Source organism: Centruroides vittatus, unplaced genomic scaffold, assembly GCF_030686945.1.
Source record: "Centruroides vittatus isolate TY-2023 unplaced genomic scaffold, ASM3068694v2 contig_453, whole genome shotgun sequence".
NCBI classification, from domain to species: Eukaryota; Metazoa; Arthropoda; class Arachnida; order Scorpiones; family Buthidae; genus Centruroides; species Centruroides vittatus.
In genome coordinates this window covers 683,469-705,910 of record NW_027122249.1, presented here as the reverse complement: position 1 = coordinate 705,910, position 22,442 = coordinate 683,469, and the positions used below count along the sequence as shown (strand labels likewise).

General features: G+C 31.4%; 1 protein-coding gene across 1 annotated transcript in view; it reads left to right on the top strand.

Annotated features, from left to right (window-relative positions):
• LOC136977324 (ATP-binding cassette sub-family C member 4-like) overlaps positions 1-21,338 on the top strand; it is a 78,368-nt gene extending 57,030 nt beyond the window's left edge. Inside the window, exons 17-27 of the mRNA XM_067272792.1 lie at positions 619-899; positions 1,378-1,457; positions 8,806-8,956; positions 12,222-12,455; positions 12,526-12,626; positions 14,041-14,238; positions 14,315-14,470; positions 16,574-16,663; positions 16,772-16,944; positions 20,990-21,095; positions 21,162-21,338. Of these exons, the coding sequence (XP_067128893.1) occupies positions 619-899; positions 1,378-1,457; positions 8,806-8,956; positions 12,222-12,455; positions 12,526-12,626; positions 14,041-14,238; positions 14,315-14,470; positions 16,574-16,663; positions 16,772-16,944; positions 20,990-21,095; positions 21,162-21,338 (1,747 nt within the window). The remainder of the gene's footprint in view (positions 1-618; positions 900-1,377; positions 1,458-8,805; positions 8,957-12,221; positions 12,456-12,525; positions 12,627-14,040; positions 14,239-14,314; positions 14,471-16,573; positions 16,664-16,771; positions 16,945-20,989; positions 21,096-21,161) is intronic.
• Positions 21,339-22,442: the final 1,104 nt, after the last annotated feature.

The following is a 22,442-nucleotide window of genomic DNA, read 5'->3' as shown; positions in this document are numbered from 1 at the left end:
ACTAAAATATTAATGAATTAATACAATTTAATTCATTCAATGTAGTAATTTTAAACATACGAATTCTAAAGTGAAAATCAGAAAATATTTTGGAATATATTTAAAATATTTCTTTTCAAAGTAAGTCAATAATAATCGCATATTGGCTGCATTGCTTCATTGAGATTTGGAGAGTGCTGTAACAACATTACAAAAAGATATCTGAATCACATGATGTTGTTTCTGACTGAAGATTTGTAGATAATAGACTGTAATTCTAACTAAAGATAATAGACTTCAATGTCTGCTTTCTAAGCGAAATCACAAAATGTCAATAGTGCTACTATTTCCGAATGTTTCCAGTGAAATTGATCTGCGATAGCTTCTCCCACAACGTAAGAAACAGCAATAATGTTCACAATTCTACATTCAACGATGAATTATAAGAATTTAGCTTAAATTTGCATTGATATAATTTCATGCATTGAAGATGTGCTACGAATTGCCCATTTTATGTTTTAACATCACTTATTGGTGTTGCTTTTATTCAACAAATTTAAGTAATTTTATTGTATTTCTTCTTGTCGAACAAATATTAAATAATTCAGAAAATTAACAATTTTTTTGTGTAATTTTCAGGTTGCATAACAAACGTATCTATACAGAAAATGTAGATAATGTTGAAAATGTGACGTTCAAGTCAAGAATATTTAACAATAGTGAAGACAAAAATTTATTTTATAGTGAAGAATACAACGTATATATTTACTTTGGACTAATATGTGCAGTATTTTTTACGATGGTGCTTTCTGGATTATTATTGTATAATTTTTTCATCGCTGCATCTTTCGAGCTGCACAGGAACATGTTCCAATGTATTGTTCGAACTCCAATTTCGTTTTTGGATAACAATCCTGTTGGTATGTAAAATTATGGACTTAATTCTTTTATAAGTGAAAGAATATAAGTGGATGAATGCTCAATAAGATTTGAAAATGAAATGTTTTTCATGAGATGCTGAAAGTATTAAATTTCCGTTTTTTCCTTATTTAAAATTTTTAGAGTTTTAAGAAACGTTATGATAAATTTTTCGCTATTAAAAAATAATCGCTGTTCACTCAACTAATAGAGTAAAAAATTGTAAATTAGGTACATAAGGTGTAAAAACCTTAATATATTGTTTCACGATCACCAAGAATGTAATTTGGCCATGAAAAACAGACACATTACTTATTTCTTTTTGGTATAATATGAAAAAGCAGAAGATAATACAAAGATTTGTGATTTGTGTTAAAACGCAAGAAAAATTTATAATAAGAAAGAAAGCAGTTTTCAGTAATTAGATATTATGTACCTGATTTCAATTTAAATAATATTTATTATTTTGATATTTTCTAGGAAAAATTTTAAATCGATTTTCCAAAGATATGAATATCGTAGATGACCTTTTACCTAACAATGCTCACCATTCGTTGAAAGTAAGTTTACATAATTTTATATATTTAAATTTCTGTAAAATAAATTTAAAAAATAAACATGTATGTGTGATATGTTACTGAGGTGTATTTACAAATCACATACAATTTATTTTGTAACAGCAACGTGATATGCAACAAATAAAGCCTGCAATGTGTGCTACTTTTTATTTTAATCACGGGTAATTTATGTATTTATCCCAGCCATTAAAAATATTTTCTATAATTTTTTCGGTTAATGTTACCCTAGGATCCAAAATGGCGGCCGGGGAAATTTTTCCCTACTTCGGACACTGCGACAGGGGAAAAACTTTTTCCCTGCATTCAAGATGGCCGCGGTTCCGGCCGCCATCTTGAATTTCTCTGCAGACTCCGCGGATTTTTTAACCGAAATAAACAATAAACAAACAACAAAAAAGAGGAGTTTTTTACTCACTTTTCGATTATTCGATATTCTGAGTATGATCTCCTCTTTGGGGGTCGACGAAATTTTTCGAATGGTTGACTGTTCTATGTTCGACCGCTACTCCTTCTATGTCGTCAATGTGCATATATCCTTTCCATTCGTCCGTTATTATCGTACTGCCGGAATTCACGTATTTACAAACGATCCAATTTACAGTGTTTTCTGATCTGTCGTTCACCTGACATATGAAGCATTTCTTATCTTCATCGCAATGAATGCAAACGGACTCGGTCGGCTGTATGCTTAATTTTACAGCAAAATTCGATGCGTTATCGATACGGGGAGGCAAACCAAGCTCCGAAAAGTCGTCTTACATTAACTTGTAGAAATCACGGGAAGTGCATCTCGACCAAAATTCGTCGTTGCAACTCAAATCGGCAAAACTAGTCATTATCGAACAATTGGCAATAAACTAAAACGCGGGGAGGTAAAGGGAGGAAAAAAACACGGTCTTTCCTTAATTTCTGATTACTTGGTTTCTAACTTTTAGGATTAAATTGTAATAAAAGAAATAACAATACTTACTAATACTGGAGGAATTAATAATAATAAATATTCACCGATAGCAATTTGTGTGCAAATGAAATATCGTTACGAAAAAAAAACACAGCAATTAATCCAATTCGTCGCAACACAGCAGTAAACGATTCCAACAGGCAACTAGTCGATTTGCATAAAATTGCCCAGAAATGAACAGAAATCACGTCGCAGATCATGCATTTGCATATTCGTTCGTAACACCCCTACGAATTTCCCGCCGATTTTACTCTCGCACGACGTCACGAAAAGGCTCCCTCTACCGTCGCAAATTTACACACTACCGTCTCTGTTTCGAGGTTACAGGATGCTCGGCAACGTCGAACGCAGGGTAGAAACCGAAGGGGGAAAAAATCCCCACGTCGTCGACGTCTCGACTCTAGGGAAAAATTTTTCCCCGTCGCAGTGTCCGAAGTAGGGAAAAATTTCCCCGGCCGCCATTTTGGATCCTAAGGTAACATTAACCATTTTTTCAAGTACAGTGTACTCCAAATTTCTAAGTTATACATAACTTCTTAAACTTCATCGATATCGATATCAACTCTTCTACTCAAAAAAATGCAAACTAGAAAAAATTATGATAAGAGTGGAATATTGATATACAAGAATTTTCTTTTCTGAAACTAGACTAATGTCTAGTTTCAGAAACACGAAATTTGAAATCAAAACATTTTTGATTTCAAATTTTTTTGAAATCGAAAATGTTTTCGATGAATTCGAAATCGAAATTTTTGAAATCAAATGTTTTGATTTCAAAAAAATTTTTTAATTCCTTTTTTTCAACCTGCTTGTTCGTTAATTTTTCACGAATTTCGGTCGGCTTTACATTATTAGCATGCAAAACTCGAATGACCACTTTTACATCTAATCTGCGCTATGTTTCAATCAAAACCAATATATTGCAGATATCTCTTTGCATGTATTGTAAACTCATTACAGTGCTCATTTTCAATTATATAGTACAATTGTGATCATACAGCATATGCATGTTTCAACCTGATTAGTGCTACTTAGACTATGCACTGAGCAAACATAACTAATTAATGAGCCATGTTTTGTATATATGTGCCAACATTTGTAAAAATGGACATAATCATATATTCTTCACGTACAGTTATTTTGTAGACACTGGGGGTCTGGAATGGAGATGGCCTGAGAGACAATGCGGCCAAAAGAAGTGCATATTACTACTCAATTATAAAAAACTAATGTCTGTTTATTCCTGTAAAATATTTACACATATGGTAACAATAACATTTTGTTTAACTTTTAAATAGCAGCAATATAGATCAGCTCTAGTAGCGTAACATACTAAATAATACGGATACAACGTAATATAATCTATTTGACTTTATACTAGTAGATATGGAATTAGCGCGTTCCTAGCTGAGAGTGAGCTTACATTATTACTCTCGATGCTAAATACCTTGATCGGTCCTTGATCGAAGTCTTGAGTCGCGAAACGTCCTGATGACAGGGTGGAGAGGTTTCAGCTAAGTTGGATAGAGTTAGGCTCCTTGATGGTACAGTTCACTATCAAATAGTCGTTGCTAAGGCGTCTACGGCGAACGGCGGTCACAGCGAACGGCAATAAAGAACTCATTTGAAAAGGAGGAGGTCAGCGAACTCTCGGATTCTTGACGACCTTCTTCTCATCGATTCAATCCTTTTGTATGGAGGGTTTCCCTTTGGGATTCGATGCCTTCTTTTTAGCCACGTTACCATTTTCAACCATTGGTGAATATTCGCAGTTAGTTTCCGGTGGCACATTCGATGAGTTCCCTGGGAATGGAAATGATTCCGGAGTGAGAGATGTGATCTTCCTCCAGTAGTTAAACTGAAAATTTTGTTTTCCCTGGGATTTGAACTAATTTAACTTTCGAAAGACGAAAAATTTTCTCTCAAAAATTTTGTCAAATCCAGCTCTTCCAAATACATTAATAGTTTCCATAATACTGTACAAAAACATTTTTAACTCGGATATTATTCAGCTCAGACAGTTTTCATCTGTTAGTTAATTTTGCATGTGTTTACTGTGTACGCACTTAAAAACTTATTGTTATTTTAATACTTGAACAGCAAGACATTTTGCATGTTTACAAACCGCTACTATTCCAATGTGTTCTTCTCATGATTCGAAACAGATTTTATATTGTAGTTTTACCAGAAGTACCTTTGCAGAACATTATGTGATTTTAGGGACAGTATTAACAAAAACATTTGAAGGTTGCAAGATTTTCCTCTCAAATAGAAGTAACTATATGCTATTCGTATACTAAAAGAGCAAGCACTGCAAACTACATCGCGGAAATATTCTCGTTGCTGTCTAATATAAGCATACTTGTAAGCATATAGAATCTGTCTTTTTAAGTAAAAACATAGGCAATAATGATATATGTAACATTATTAATGAGTACTAAATATGAGTATTTTGTTATAAAATAATTATAATTATTTTATAACAAAATACTTTTTCATCTATATCTTTTATACCAGTAATAATCAGCATACACAAAAAATTATTAAATTATGTTATACGTCTTTGTAGAGAGATTAAAACTGTTTCGTTTCTGAGAAGTTCATTAACCCTTTCAAACGTAAGCATCCGTGACTAATTCCGTGCTTTATTTATTTCAATTAATTTAGTTTTTTTATTTAAAATGTTAAAATCAATCGAAAAACTGCTTTTTTGATAGAAAAATTTCCCTGCAGCTATATTTATTATTTTACAAGCCCTGAAATTTCACACATGCAATCTACATTGTTTACAATCTGAATGACGTTGAGAACAGCTAATTTCAGCTTTTCCGGGTCATTTACATGCATACCTTGGGGACGATGGGCTTAAAGCAGTAGGTGAACTATTTTATCATATATATTCAAATATAAGACAAATTTCGCTATTTTTATGCTATTAATATACGGGGAGGACCGAGAAAAGGTATATATAAAAAATTCTACGAAATAAAAACAAGAAAACATGCTGATGTTATAGAAAACATCCAATAACATTTAAAAACATTCCACCCGTGTCAAATTGGCCAAATACAAGTTTAATTGTTGAAGTTAAACAATTTAATTGATGTGATTAAGAAAATTCCTATAAAAACAATTGCACAATTAATTAGCTAATTAATAAATATTTATAAATAAATTTCGCGGCAAAAACAAATTTCGAAAATACAGTAGAGCATCGATTATCCGACCCCCGATTAACCGACTTATCGGTTAACCGACCGCGTTCCAGTCGGCAAATTCAAATGTCCGCTAGTGATGTGGCGCTACAATATTTGGTTATGTCTTGGCTACTTTAATATTATTTTTGTTAAATTTTTGCATGTTTTAGCTGGCAGCACTGGCTCGACCATGAAAGAGAGGCTAGTATTTAAGCCAGACCTAATACACTATACTAATAATGTATTTTTTCATATTTTTCGGTTATCCGACTTTTCAGTTATCCGACCAACCCCAGTCCCCAATTGAGTCGGATAATCGATGCTCTACTGTACGTTATACATGACAATGTATATGTACTGGTCTATTCATTTTTGGAAAAGTTATACCTCAAGGACCAGATTTTTGTAAGGCTATATAACCCCCAGTTATCACGGAATTGGGAGGGAAGGGCTAACTCGAATGCTGTTCTTTACTAGAATGGATCTTATTGCTATCCAGTTTAGTACTAACTTCGTTGGATTATAGATATAAATTCCATCTGTATTTACACTCCGATTCATGTTTGGAAAAATTTTCTAATGTACTTTCAATTTCATTTTCAGTATACAGAAAATAAACAAATTTATCATATATTGCCTATATATCACGTGAATAATTCCAATGATATTATGAGGCCCACCATTCTCCCCAAATTTTAGTTCGTAACGGTAAAATTAAAATTATAAATAAAGATAATATTCATAATAATTCACGAATATACGTGTATATATATATATATATATATATATACATATATATATATATATATACATATATATATACATACAGCAATACCTCGGTTTTTGTTGATAATTCGTCCGAAAACAATCGACAAAATCTGAAACCGATAAAAGCCGAGGCAATTATTTCCATATGAATCAATGTAAATTCAATTAAGTCGTTCTAAACAGTTCAAAATACATACCAAAAACACATTTTATAGAGAATTAATATAGCGTTAAATACTAACAGCAATAACAAATTAATATAAATAAACTAATATAAAGGAAAGCAATGCAATCGTTTGGCTAGATGCGTAAGGTAATGTCTTGTCTTGTAGAAGTTAGTTGGTCATGAGATTCTAGCCTATATCGCTCCGTGGTAAAGTGTGACGTAATTGTCATGTAATAATAGTTGTATGCGATTGTGATGGTCGTATCGAGGGAAATAATGCCTTCCGGGAGGTCCGTTTAAGCGTAACTGTCCCTATTCAGGCGTTACAGACATGGAGAAAACCCGGAAAACTTCACGTGATCAGCCTGTCCTGGCAAAGTGCAAACCCACGACCGAACTCCCAGTGTTCGGGGAACGGAAACGATGACCACTGGTGGGCCGTCGCGGGGAAATGCTTGCAGAACAAAAAATAATGCCACATTGAGCCGGAAAACGTGTGGATCGCCCTTTGTTTTCGCAAAATCAGCAGCGAGGTCACTTGGGCACGCAGACAAATATCCGAGGCAATCGACGAAAACCGAGACAAATTTTTTGCGATAAAGATCGATGAAATCCGAAACCGACGATAACCGAAGTCAATGAAAACTGAGGTATTACTGTATATGAGAATGTTTATTTGAATGTTTGTTTGCCTAGGTTGTTGGTCTTAATTGCTACGAGACTCGGCAAGTGCATTTGTATATTGCCATCTTAGATAATGTCCAACATTCCATTCCAGAATATCTAATGTATTTCTGTATATCAATTAATTTTTATTCCCATTCCATTTGCTGGTTTACACGTAACGCCATCTATTGGCAAAAATTTATGAAAATGTAAAACATTCGATTTGTTGATTTACACGTAGTGCCAGTAGATGGCAAAACCTGTAAATGAGGAAATGGGATATTTGAATAGAATGTAAATCCGCAATTACATTTTTTCAAACTTCTTTCGTTATGTGTAAATCGCAAGAAAATAGTCTAAAATACAGATAATAATAAAGAAAACTGTACGTACGAATTCGTATTATTTGACGTCGTTTGCTGGTAATGTTGTCGACTGCACAGAATCGAAAGTGTTATCCTGTGAAAAGTCTATAATAATTTAATTTTCCACATCTAACAACTTGTTTTTTATTAACAACAAGTTTTTTATTTCTAAACGGTACTTTCTGAATTCTAACAAGCGCTCTCCAGTAGCCAAGTGCATAAAACCACCAAACTCTGGCAGTTAGTCAGGGAATTGGGCATGACAAACAGTTTGAAGTTTTCCGGGTTTTCTTCACGTTAGTATCACCTAAATAGAGTCCAGCTTCCCATATAAGTATTTCCAGGATGCACCTCCCTCGGCATATTGCTCACGTGTAGCGTTTCCCTAACAAAATAATTCAAAATAATTCTAACGAGCGATTATTTATTGTGACATCGTCATAATGCCTGGCTGCAACTTTTCATCACAATGTTTTCAATTCTTTTACTGCTGTCTTGCTCCTGTACTTCATTGGTTTTCTGTTAGCAATAGAGTCGTGCCAGTTATCTAACTCCGTTCAGGGTAAAATTTTGAAATGCCATAACGTTACTTCTGGTTTGCATGACAAGTTCATATATAGTTAATCTGGGCCTCCTGCTCCTAAGCACACCTGATCTTGACTTTCATCTATTTAACACCTTTCTCAAGATTAAGGAAGACAGACAGAAACACAAATAGAGAACAGACATCAGATGGGATTTATAGGTCCACAATTTTTAAAATTGCAGCTTGATAACTTTTCTATAAACGCGATATTTACGAGAACATACTTCCCACGTAGTTTGTACAGCTTTTGCAAAAATATAAACACTTTATTATCACATAAAGATTATTATTATCGATTTTACAAAATTCTGTTTATTTAAACAAACTATATGAAGTCTTTCGGACGTTAAGGTTAACAACTTCCATACGTGCACGACCATCACAACCTATCCAACACGGATCACTTTTCAATTATTAATAGTAGACCGGTATTAGTGAGCATTCGTTAATCATCTTCTCTTTCGCGAGGAGGTCAACGACTAGTTTTGGACAAATTCACTTCAACCTTCTTCTGCAACAGTCTCCTTTCTCTCGAACAAGCAGTATGGTGAAATAATTTGTATCATACTGGAATGATAGATAAGTTTCCATTTATGAACAATTTATATTCTTTTATTTTAGGGATTCTCTCTGATTGCTGGCATATGTATTCTTCAAGCAATCCTGTGTCCTTATGTTCTCATATTGACATTTGTGCTTTCAATGTTATTTTATGCTATGTGGACGATTCACAGCCGTGTGCTGAAAAGCATAAAACTTATGGAAGGAAAATGTAAGTGTGTAGAGTTCTCAATAGTTTATTGTGCTTTAACTGAAAAATATAATACATTGTTACAATTCATTAATTTACGTTTTGTGAATATACTATACAATTTGAGTGCACTTAATTTTAACAGTAAAAACATTTATTACCGAAAGTTATTGCGCAGAAATACTTTGTTATGTAAGACAATCTATCAAATCATTCAATTCTTACTACACTCTCTACAAATCATATTAGCCTTTAGTTTGTATTAGAAAAACAGATAAACTAACAAACTCAGTAACATATGACAGAAAAGATTTCTTTTTCATCACTTTTACTTATAAATGTATTGTATAAAAATTTCTGGCTTTGAAAATCTGTAAGGAGAAATTAAGAAAATCCGGTAAACCCCATTCAAAGATGCGGAGTTTGAGAACAAACAATTGAAAACATTTCATTTCAAAAGCTAAAACTTAGTAAATAAATATTTGTACATAGATATAACGTGCCTACAATTATCAAAGAGCTTTTACTTATGACAGAACTTTTTTTAGTAAATTTAAAGCCAGAGAATTATTTTTGTTAATTACAAAATTTTGCCATAACTTCCAGACCATCATTCAACTTAATAGTAAAATAATTGATTGAATAATTGAATAATTAGATAGTAAAATAAATAAAAGTATAATTTATAGTCCATTTACTTATCTGGTTCAATTTTTTACAATGCAACTTAATATAAGTATATAATTACAAATTCACAGATTATCCATGAATTATCCTTTTCTAGGCAACACTAGTTATCATCGATACAAATAAAGTATTAATGCTTCTTTAGAATAAATTATAACGAGTTCAGGCATTTCTAAAGTTTCAGCTGTATTTCTTTCTTAGAATTTCGGTACAATTAATTGTCTATTTTCTAAAAACTGAACAGAGTAACAATTAAATTTATTTTTCTTGTATGTTCGAAATATTCTGCATTAAAACGAGAGATAAGAAAAAATTATAAAATTTTTTCTTGAAGAACAAAGGTGGTTTAATTTTAGAATGAGTTAATTACAATAAGTAAAACATAATTTAAAACATTTATGTCCGTGTAGCTTTCTGTCTATAAGCTATTAATACTAATGAGTAAATATACAAGCATATTTGACTGTGTTATAATTTATACGCGAATCAAGTATAGTTTCTTTTTTTAATTAACACTAATTGATGGAAAATGCGTTTTGAGGTTTTCTCGCTCTCGATGATAATTTTTAAATTAAATGTTAACATAAATATTATTATATATGACAGATTTAATTTCGTTATACAGTATGTTAAAATTTCACATTTTTCAATTCTGCAAATGTGATTTGAATAATTTTTTATTGGAAAGTTCCAAATGCATCACGCAATCCGGTTGGAAAAGTGAAGAAATCACCAAAATTCATTCTGGACCTCTAAGGATTCATTATATAACAGAAATCTGTGTGATTCGTGTAAAAATAGTAACACTGAAGTAAATATGTTGGTATAGTTACTTATTCCAATTACCCGTTATTATTTGCGTACGGCAAAATCGGCACCAATGATCTTTTAAACCGTAAGAGTCAAAATCGGAATTTTTCGAAAAATGTTAAAAATTTCTACTTGCCGAACTTTACTTCTATTTCAATTTGCTTACTGCAGTTTCTCCACAATTTCTTTCATTTTTGTATTTAAAAGATATTGTATATGTTACAGTAAAAATCCGTTTTTAGTGAAAACGCGTTTTAACTAGTTGAAACTAGTTTTTACTGATGGCATTGTTAAAACTAGAATTTACTGCTAGACAAAATTGAATTTGAGTTAAAACTAGTTTTAACTAGACAAAACGGTTTTAACAAAATGGCTTAGTAAGAACTGTTTCGACCAAGGTCATTCAGCTAACACGTTCCTATAGTGTATGATGAATTTCGTATCGCTTTAACCCTCTTCCCCGACATCTTGTTTACATTTATTTTGCGATCCCTCCTAAGGCAATATAGGTCAGTCAGGCGATATTATTTTAAAAGTTCACCAAAAATCAAATTATCATTATATCTATATGAAAAAATACTTACATTTATTAATATCTTTAGTTTTAAATACGATCTTTTTCAATGCATTTTATTAGAAAAATTTATAAGAAAAAATAATAATAATATATATCAGAACTGACACATAAACTTGATAATTTGTAACATTTTGTGAAAATTAACACTGTCTAGTTACATAGTTGTTTGCTGGCACTGAGCCAGAAAGACGTATAATATTGTTTTGTACAATTCGATATAACACTTATGCATGTATGTTTATTCGTTGTAAAATTATCGCACATTATATCAAACATTTGTTTGAAATCAAAATTTTTACTGCTATCAACTAATATAATGAATTATTATACTTTATTCACTTTATATCGAACGAGATTATATCTGTTGTTAATGAATTTTACAAAAATCGATATTTACCAAAGTAACGATGAATCGGTACCCTCGAAGTTTTGCTTAAACAGCCAGGGTACCGATTGATCGATGCCTTCACGGACAGAAGGTTAATTAATGTTAATAACACAGATGTGTGACCAATATTTTCAATAAATATCGTATTAAGTAATACAAATGTTTTAATCCCAATCATCACTTTATTTATCTGCCCCTAATATATTTATGTAGCTAAAATTAGTTTTAATTGATGTTAAAAGTTAAAAAGTTAATGTTTGATTTTAGTTTGATCTAAAATCAAAACATGTACAGCAGTAAATTCTAGTTTTAACTATGCAAAACGGGTTATAACAATGACATCTAGTAAAAACTAGTTTCAACTAGTTAAAACGCGTTTTCACTAAAAACGGGTTTTTACTGTAACATATACAAAGAGTTGGAGATCTCTTTCGGCTAGCGGAAGATCCTGAAACATTCTCTATAGTGATCGCCAACGTCCGGGGACCGGATAAGGCACATTAAGAAGAAGATAGATAGATAGACAGAAGATGATTTGCTTTAGTTCATCCAAATAATACCTCACAGAACAGCAAATTTAGGTCGTCGTACTCGCGGAGTTAGCGACAGTTGTTGGACATAAAAGACTTAATCCTGTCTCTCTCCCCCGGGGGTATTTCAACATCTATATTATATAAAATCACGCCCGTATTCGAATGCAACGTTGTGTGAAAATTTCAAAGGAATCTGTGAAGAACTTTCGAAGATTAGCTATTAGAAACAAACGAACATTACATTTTTATTCATGTAAAGTTTCATTGAAATAATTGTATTTTTTTTCACAGCAAGAAGTCCAGTATTTTCTCATCTCAGTGTATCTCTTTATGGACTGACAACCATTAGAGCATTTAAAGCTGAAAATAAATTTTTTTCCACTTTTAATGAATATCAGGATAAACATACTGCAACGTGGATCATTTACATTGCATTAAATCGGTGCCTTTCTGTATATGTTCACATCGTTTGTTACATAAATGTTCTTATTACTGTTATTATTTTCGGTGTGTCAATTTACGCAGGTGAGTAAATACATTTCGTTGCGTATAGTGTGCAATGAAAGTAATTTTGAATTTATAATTGTAATTTCAGTTGATGCAGGAAGCCAAATCGGACTTGTTATGAGTTATGCGATATTATTTGTTATGTTTTTTCAAAGCACTATTAGATGTTCATCTGAAGTGGATTTTCAGGTAATATATATACAGTACAATACAACTAAACAGATAATGTGTTCAATGTTAACCTTTTTGTCAAGTGACATGTAATTTAGAAATGCGGGATTATTTTTTTCTGTCTCTTCTGGGAAGGTAACTAGTCTACAATTGTAACTATTATCATAATTGTATACAAATAGTAAATTATTTTCAGTTAGTTGTATAAATGTAAATTAGATTATAGGATATTATGTGTAATGAATGTATTTCATTGTAGCGAAAACTAAGTCACTTGGTTGTACTGTACCTCTTACCACATATCTGTACTAACTACATTTCTGTTCACCATCAAAAACCTGTGTGAATTTTTTCACCAAAACAGTTTTGATCAACATAATCAAATACGTTTTGCTTTCAAGTAGCTAATACAAGATAATATCAATTCTGTTTAACTTAATGTTTGCAAAAACACAGTGTGTTTTCAGTTTTTATTCTCAGTTTAACACTTATTTTTTAAATCTAATACAATATTTACTATTCAAAATATATACTTTTTTGAACAATAATCGCACTGGACTGCAAATCTGCAAGTTACTTTTTTCCAATTATATATGTGCCAATATTTCATTCTATAATTAGAAGTAATTTTGTTAGTAAAAAATAATTTTTTTTTGTGATATACTTCCAAGAAAATCAAAATTTATCAGATACTTGAACTTGGCTTACTTACCATAAGCGATTTGCCTGAAAGTAGGTTAAAAAACAGCTTGATTTTTTATCAGGTCACATCAAATTTGTGGAAACAGGCAACTTTCAATAAGGAAGAATTTTCTCTTCAGAATATAGTCGACATTTTGCATTCCACACAATAAACTTAGACGTCTAGTGAATACATAAGTTAATATCTTTAAGAGAAATGAAATATTTCCAGATTAACAAAATTCAATTTTTAGTAAATAATTATTTCATAATTGATTTGAGAATTTCATTGAAACTTCTAATCTCAAAAATACTAAAATATGTCACATTTAAAGTCATAATTCCAAATTATTATTATTACTTTACATTTTACTGAACTATTTATATTACATAATACTGTTCGCTGAAAAATTTCTAGTTGAAAATAAGAATTTAAAAGACAATGAAAAAGTTTTTCATTTATAAAAAGTTATCAATTTTAAAATAAATTCATACATCTATTAAGAAAAGCAAAAAAATATTAAGTGTATATCATAATTCGAAAATTACAGTGGGTTAATATGAATAAAAAGTAATACAAATAAAACAAAAAACTAAATATGATCAATGTAATTGTGCGTCTTCACACAAAAATACACCTATCATCATTAGCCATGAAATTCTACACATTTACAAAAACTTTAGATAAAATATATTGTTACTTAAATAAAGTTTACGCATTGTATTATTTCATACGACGTGAAATTTCCAGATGAATTCTGTAAAACGTATACTGAACTACAGCAAATTAAAATCGGAAGCATCGTACGAAAGTTTCCCTGATAAACAACCACCTTCGGATTGGCCACAAAAAGGAGAAATTCATTTTGACAATGTTTCTTTACAATACTCCAAGGATAAAAATATTGTTTTGAAGAATTTAACATTTCGAATTCACTCGGGAGAAAAGGTAAATTATCGTCGAAATCCAATAAGTGTACTAAAAATCATTCTCTGAAAGTATTTTTAATATTTATTAATTTCAGATTGGAATTGTTGGGAGAACAGGAGCTGGAAAGAGTTCTATTATTGCTTCGTTATTTCGCCTGACAGAGCCATCAGGAAGAATAACTATTGACGGAATTGACACTAAAAATATTGGACTTCGGGATCTACGTAGTAAAATATCCATCATTCCTCAAGTATATAATAATTAATTTGATGAAGATACTTTTTATTTTACACTTTCTTTATATATTTACTTTAGAAATGTGCTATCTTCGATTTCTTAAGAAAATTTAATTTAATTTTTTATAAAGTAATTCGACAATGCGCGAAGCGTTTCTACACTTACGAATCAGGAGACTGAAGGCTCGACACCGCGTTTGCAATTAGTATGTCGTCAGGACTGACACCACAGAAACCTCAGTGGCTGTAGTTCTCTTTGCGCGAGCGGTCGCGTGTGTAGGCGTTCGGATTCGGGATGGAGACAGTCCGAGAGACAGTTCTCTCAAAAGAAGTGCACATTACAACTCAATTACAAAAGAATAATATCCGTTTATTTATCATAAATTGATTTACAAATATACGCTTAAGAGCGGGAGAGAGATATTTTACACTTGTGCGCGCAAGGATAAATATCTGTAGTCATTGTACACTTCATAAGCTGGTTCTTTGTTTCTTGATTACGTAGATGGCTTCTCGATTCGTCTGGATGTTAGTCATTTCCATAGTTCGATGTAAGATCTTCGGAGGACAGGTAGGAAGATGTCATGTTGACCTGGATAGCAATCGGCGGTAATGATGATTGATAAGGATGTTAATCCAAGACAGGAGCGAGCACTCAGTCAACTAACTTTCGATGACAGACAAACTCTTGAGATGTCACGATCACATTCTTTTATTTTTGGTCGTCCCCCTTACTGTTCATTCCCTTTTTCGTAAATTGTAAAGTGTGTCCAATAGCAATTTCTTTTTTTTTTTTTTTTTTTTTTTTTTGTTAGTTTTCGGTGAAACATCCAGAAGATATGTTGACGCTGGCCAAGGAAGCAAGTTCGTAGGAAAGGATATAATAATATCTTTTATGATTTTTTTCTTTCGGAAAAATTTTTTTCCTGTTTCCGAAAATTTTTGAATATAAATATTTTGGCAAGTCCGGGTCCTCACATCAAGATAAAATACAAAATTTAATGATATATTTCACAGCTGATGTCCAAATAGTTAAATTCTTGCAGGTTGTTGTAGCAACTTCACACAACAGCTTAGCACGTAAATTGGATTGTAGGAAAAAACCAAGCATTCGCTCATTGGAATAGAGTTGAAATTGGTCTATACAATAAGGAAGAGCAAAAATAATAACAAATAGTATAATTGTAAATACATTGATATTTCGACAAATAAATCTAATTCGGTGTGAAACTTGAAATTCGTTGCAATTCATTCAAATTCACTGTGTTGTATAGCAAGTTTGACGCTAACATACATTTCACACTAGATCTAGAAGCTTAATACAAACTGTATGCACAATATTTTTTTTCTTGTAGAAAATGCTAGGGAACCATTGTTTTATCATATCCATTCAAAAATTCATTTAAAAGTGACTATTGAAGAAAAGTTGCCTGACTTTCGTGCGATTCCAGGCAACTAGCAAAGAGTTGATTTGCGATGAATGATTTTTTCTCTGTCATGACAAGTATAGCAAAAATTCCGTTTATATCTATATGATGTACTCGAAATTTTTTAATTATAAAATTAATAATTTCCATCCGAATGTTTAGTGTATCGTAATTTATTATTCGATATGTAGGGTTTTAAACATCATGAACTTTGAACTAATTAAAGAGCCTGAGTTAAAAAATCGCACGCATGCAGCAGTATGAACAATGTTCATCGGTTTTTCAAAACACTGATGGCGCATAACTTACTGAATATTTCAAAAGTACGAAAACGTCTTGTTATTCATAATTTTTCAAAAACCAGCACCTTTCTTATCTGATGATTGCAACAGAATAAACAGAGTTTTACTTTATTACAAGTTAAATTCAAATTGAATTTAAAAATATGTATAAATTGAAGAATATGTTGGCAATGAGTATGAATCTCTGAAAAGTTAAACTCACCCAAAATATGTTAATAAAATAAGCGAAAAATGTTAAATGCAATATTGCTAATCCACTAAAGGTACACGCATCGCGCAAGTTTTGGAATAATAAATAAAATAACAAATTTCAGTGTTCACTACTGTGGCAATCATAGTATAGTTTCATAAAAAGTTTGAAACCAATAAAATATCGTGTATTTTCCAGGATCCAATGTTATTTACCGGTCCACTTCGAAGAAATATCGATCCTTTCAATGAATATTCAGAAGAAATTCTATGGCATGCTATAGAAGAGGTTAGAAACAAACGATTGTTTTCAGCTACTTTCTTTTATATCCGTTTAATTCTTTTTAATGGCTAAACTTGACTGTCATATATTTATTTTAAAACATCTCAAATGAAGGTTCAATTAAAGGAAGTCATTAGTACGTTGCCTGGAGGATTGGATACACATTTAGCAGAAGGAGGACGAAATTTCAGTGTAGGAGAAAGACAGTTAATTTGTCTTGCCAGAACGATTCTTCGTCAGAATAAAATTCTTGTCATGGATGAAGCAACATCCAATATAGATAAAAAGTGAGAATACAACACAGTTAAAAACTTATCTAGTTTTAAGTATAAATGCGATCAGTATATAGTAGTTGTACAGTACACCCGTATATTACATATTTTTGATTCATAAATTTGTGAAAATCACTTCGTGTTGAAACTTATTGGAATTATCATTTTAAATTAAATACTAGATTATTTTGTTTAAAACAGCTCTCAAATTTAAAGTTTATAAATAAATCGTGAACACTTTGTTTAAAATAAGCATCAGTATTTGTCAAACATATCATAATGGCAGTTTATTTCTTGATGGTAGTTAGAAGGCTAGCATACTTGAAAATGATATAGATAGGGTTATCAATATTCGTGATAAAACTGACCTCCAATCATAATGAGATAACTGATTGATTGAGTGGTGGAAAATTCCATCCATTGCTGTGGAATCTGGAATTAATATCTAACGAACCTTCATATATATTTAATGCCCCATGTCTATTCTTTCTATTCGTTAATCTTCATTTTCTGTCTGGCTAAACATACAATAAGTATGAAAAACGGCTTTTTTGTATTTACAGGGCAAAAAGAACTAACAAATAAAAGAGCTCGTTATTCAAATTGATTATCTATTTCATTTGTGATATTAGATATTAGTGTAAATAGGCAGTTTGTTTGAATTACATTATAGTTTTTTAGTGTGACGATAAACTGTCAAATGCAGGTATTTATATTGAATTTTTTTGTTGTCTGCGGGTGGTGTTTGTGCCTTGTCAGCTATAATCTGCAGTGTGGTTTTTCTATCTACTTCTGTTTCTGTCTGAATGCTATAATTAAGAGCTCTGAGGTTTATTATTTCTAGAACATCATCTTTGTGACTTGTACAGTTAAGCTATTCAGAGAACGGGGCATATTGTCATAGTCTACAGTTTACTAGCGTGAAAGGAAGAAAGATAAAACTTTTTGATCAATTGGCTTTATGACGTTTATTAAAACGTGAACAGAAATTTACCTGTTATCAATCTATATATATTTATGATTTACATCATTTACTATTCAATCTGTAGGCAACATCTAATCATAGAATTACTATACATGATACATACCTTCTTCCTTATTAATTTATAATGATATATGGAAAATATTTTATTAAAATAAGATTTAAATGAAACCGATGGTCGAATTTTGTGTTTATTTTTCAATCTTGCAGCAATAAGAATGCTCTTCAAATTACAAACATTGTACATTTCTCCAGACACAAAAGTATAGTAACTGGATGATGAGAAAGAGGGAGTGACATATTTGACAGATGATACTTTAAAAGTTTCTGGGGTAATTTTTCGCTGGATTTAACTTTAAAGTCTCAGCAAGAGATGGTGCCTTAACTACCGATAATTATTTTCGTTTAGTCAATAATATTATATTAGGTTATATCAGCAGAAAGATGGTTTGAAATAGTTATAAGAAATCGAGTCATAGAAAATTTTTTCTTGATTTTGATGCATGATGGTCCTGTTTCATAAAGGCTTTATTGCAATAAGACATTTTCCATGATAGACGTAAAATCCGCGATTTTAACGCAGTTGTCGAAAAAAAGGTGTAAATAACTCCGATTAAAAAACAGAGAATTAAACTGGAGGTCACTGGGTGTATCAACACGTCGATGGGAAAGTTGACACTTAGTTGTCAAAGACTGCAAGTCATCGTCAACAAAGGACGATCACGTGGCTCCTTCCCCACGACAATTATATAAAAGAGCGAAACACCGGAAGCTCAGGGCGATTACTTGGAAGTTATACTTGGTAGAGTGCCACTCTAGGCTCCACCAACTTCATCAAAGGAAAAGACACTGATAGGAAGCCATTACTGGAACTTCCACACAGAACTCAATTGCCGAACGTAGTCATCATTATCACCTAGAGGTAATTATTTTAAACCTAGCGATCTCTCTCTCTCTCTCCCCGAACATAGGCCTAGTCGTTAGATTAAACCCTTTTGAGAAAGGTTAGCCCCAACTTATTGTAACCGCTTGGTTTTACTAGTTAGTTATATAATAAACGCTTTATTTGTTTGATAAGCTTGTCTCCTGTATCTCAACGACACCTGTCGACTTGCTCATCTCCCTTGCCACGCGATAGAAAACCATCCGAACGACAGCGTGGGCGGTCTTTGCGGACTGTTGCCGAGTAACTGGTCAGAAAGATTTAACTCCTGGCCCACGGTTTCTCACAATGGATGTTAAATAACTCATCCGGTCCATTTTGATTCATCACAAGTTGTAGTATTTGCTTAATAGATATTAATATCAGACTGCAGAATACAATACATTTAGCTATTTCAGTAGCAGATAATTCTCCATCCTAAATTAACTTGCTCGAATTCATTTAATTGTTTTCTTGTTGACATTGTAGGGTTTTCTGTTGCTAACTGTACTTTACATATTGTGCTTACAAGTACCTTATATGGCGTTGCACAAGTATAATGATATAAATAGTATAATGTTGTAAGTATTGTTTACTCGTATTACACTTGTCTCACCTTATACTATTTTCCAGAGTTCCATGTATTTATCGTTTGTTTATCCAGAAATTCTCTATACGGCTGTTGGTTGTTTGAATGGAAGATAAATCGTACAGATATAATTATGTTTGATAATTTGGGCTTTAGTTTAAGTAGTTGTTCGTTTCATGAAAGAATTAATTTGACTCTAGACCTTTCTATAGAAAATTGTCCTGATAAGAGGTTTATCCTATTTATAAAAAACGTCATCCAAATCTAGGATAGATTTAGATTCTGATCGATTTTCTTAAATCCATATGTCCTATTTGGTGAACTGTTCGATGAGTAAAGGTTTGTCATTCGTGTCTTCTGACGAAAGTCGACACGATCAGTGTAAGGCACAGATGCTGCTGCTATTGACTGGATTGACTTTTCTGATTAGCTAAGAATTGTACACATGCAAGTAGCATTTGTTATTCGTGTAAAGTATTTACACTATAGTACTGTAATTGTTGCTACATCCACAACTAGACGGCTAGAAAGATCTAAAGAAGTTAGATTTGTCTTCGAATACCCTGTTGGAGGTAGTAAATACAGTCAAATCTGTTTTTATGCGGTGGATAGGGACCGCATTAAAAAAACGCATAAAAAAATCACACGAAACTTCACGAGTGGCTATAAAAAATAGTTTTCGCAACACAATTAAAAAATATTTTTTTATGCGGTCAATAGGGACCGCATAAAAAAGTCTCACATAGAAAATAACTCAAAACCGTACGAAATAGAATTTATTGACAACAGATGTCAGCACTTGACTGCATCGTCTCGTCTATCGTCTGTTTTACGTATTTTTGTCCAGGTGGTAAAACACCACCTGTTTTGTTGACCTAAAAAATAAATTATTTCATTTTTCGCATATTCATGCAATAATATTACTATAATAAGTTCATTTATGCTATAATAAGTTTATTTAGCTATAATAAGTCAACGTGAGACATGACAAATCGCACGAGACTAGTCGCCAACTATACCGCACAAATAAAAAATCGCATAAAAAAAATCGCACAAATAAAAAATCGCATAAAAATCGCACAAATAAAAAATCGCACAAAAAAAGACCGCATAAAAACAGGTTTGACTGTACATTAATTTCAGGATCTGTTTGCGGAAACAGCAGCATGTCTTATGTACAGTACTTACCAGTAGTTGAGTAATTAACGACAATAAATAATTAGCAATTTTTGAGTTATGCTTCAGCATTGAGCTGTTTACGTTAATTTCTCTGTATTGTGCAATATCTTCTACATACAAATCAGATTTTCATCCAAAGTTCTTCCCATAGCAATAATTTAGGCAAAATAATCACATACTGATTTCCATTCAATTAATTCAATCCAAGCTATTTCAAATGCTATACGACAATTTATACGAAAAACTCTCTAATACTAAGTATAAATTATGCATGTCATACATTTTGTATTTATATCACAAGTTCCAGTTAGTGTAATTTTCAAGTAACTTTTTCTTTTGTATTTTTATTTATATTGATTCAAATATGCTTTATTTATTTTACATCAAGAACTGATTCCTGCATACAAAAAATAATTCGAGAAAAATTCAAGCATTGTACTGTGTTGACAATAGCCCATAGATTACATACAATTATCGATTCGGACAGAATATTGGTAAGATACATCTGTTTATAACATATACTAAAAATGTATTTATAATTACACATTTGTAACTTCTAGGTTCTAGATAATGGAAAACTACAAGAATTTGACTCGCCATATGCATTACTGAAGAACGTGAATGGTACATTTTATAATTTGGTAAAGAACACAGGAATAACGTCAATGAACGAGTTATATAAAATTGCTAAAAAAAAATATTACGTTCAAAAATGTATGGAAAGAACAAAATTATAAAACAGTCGATCATCCTCGATGAACATCGACTTTTTCTAGATTTCGTGTTACGGTTTTTATTCCATCCAGTTTTTCCGAATGTCACTGAAGTCATAAGAGTTGTTAGTATCTAAAAATTAGATCGTATTTATGATTCCTGCCGTAAAATTTATATATGTTAAACATCACTGAAAAATAATTAAAAGTATTTTGAGACAATATTTTTTGAAATATTTAGAATGTCTTATCTCCTGAAAATAAAACTGAACCTAAAAGAATTTAACAATTAAAATTTCCGTTAATTGAATATTTTTTAAAATTTGTTTATAAATTTAATCGCTGAAATTTTAATCAAGAATATATATCAAATAATAAATATTAATTGTATAAAATGTTTTTATGTGTATACGCATAATTAAAATAAAACTGTTCTGAATATTTTTTCTGCAATGTACAGTATTATTTTTCTTTGTGACTAAAATTTAATCGATTTTGAAAAATCAAAAACAGAAAAAAGGTCGTATCTGCTGTGGAGAATAGTTTGTTCCTGGTGATTGGACATGGCGAGTAAAGATTTTTATTATCTGTTTACGTGTTTTTACTGTATTTCCGCCATCCCTATTTTACAAAAAAAATAAACAGATTTTTATGCATCGTTTTTCGCGAGATAACATAAACTTCTCTGTTTGGAATCAAGATGAAAGTTGTGTGTTTTAAATATTTAAAAAATAGTAATTAATACTCCAAACGTTCATGGAATAGTACAGGGATTTCCATGTAAAAACGTTTAATTAAATTAAATAATCTTTTTTGTGAAAAATTTAACACATAATATGAAATAAAATGAAACAAAGAAATTATACGTAAACTTAGTGATATTCATTAAACATTACGAAAAGTAATAAGGTTATTAAGGTAGTATGATTTAAATGGATGTATAGATTGTGCCTGTTTTACATGTCACATTCTGTACTTTTAAAAAGGGTAAATAACCGTCATTCAGACCTTCAAAAAATGGGATAATTTAAAACAATCAATTAGTGCTTTGATACATTTTAAATTTTTATAGCTACAGTGATTTCAGAAAGGCAAATCTGATTTCATTCTTGACTAAAATTTAATATC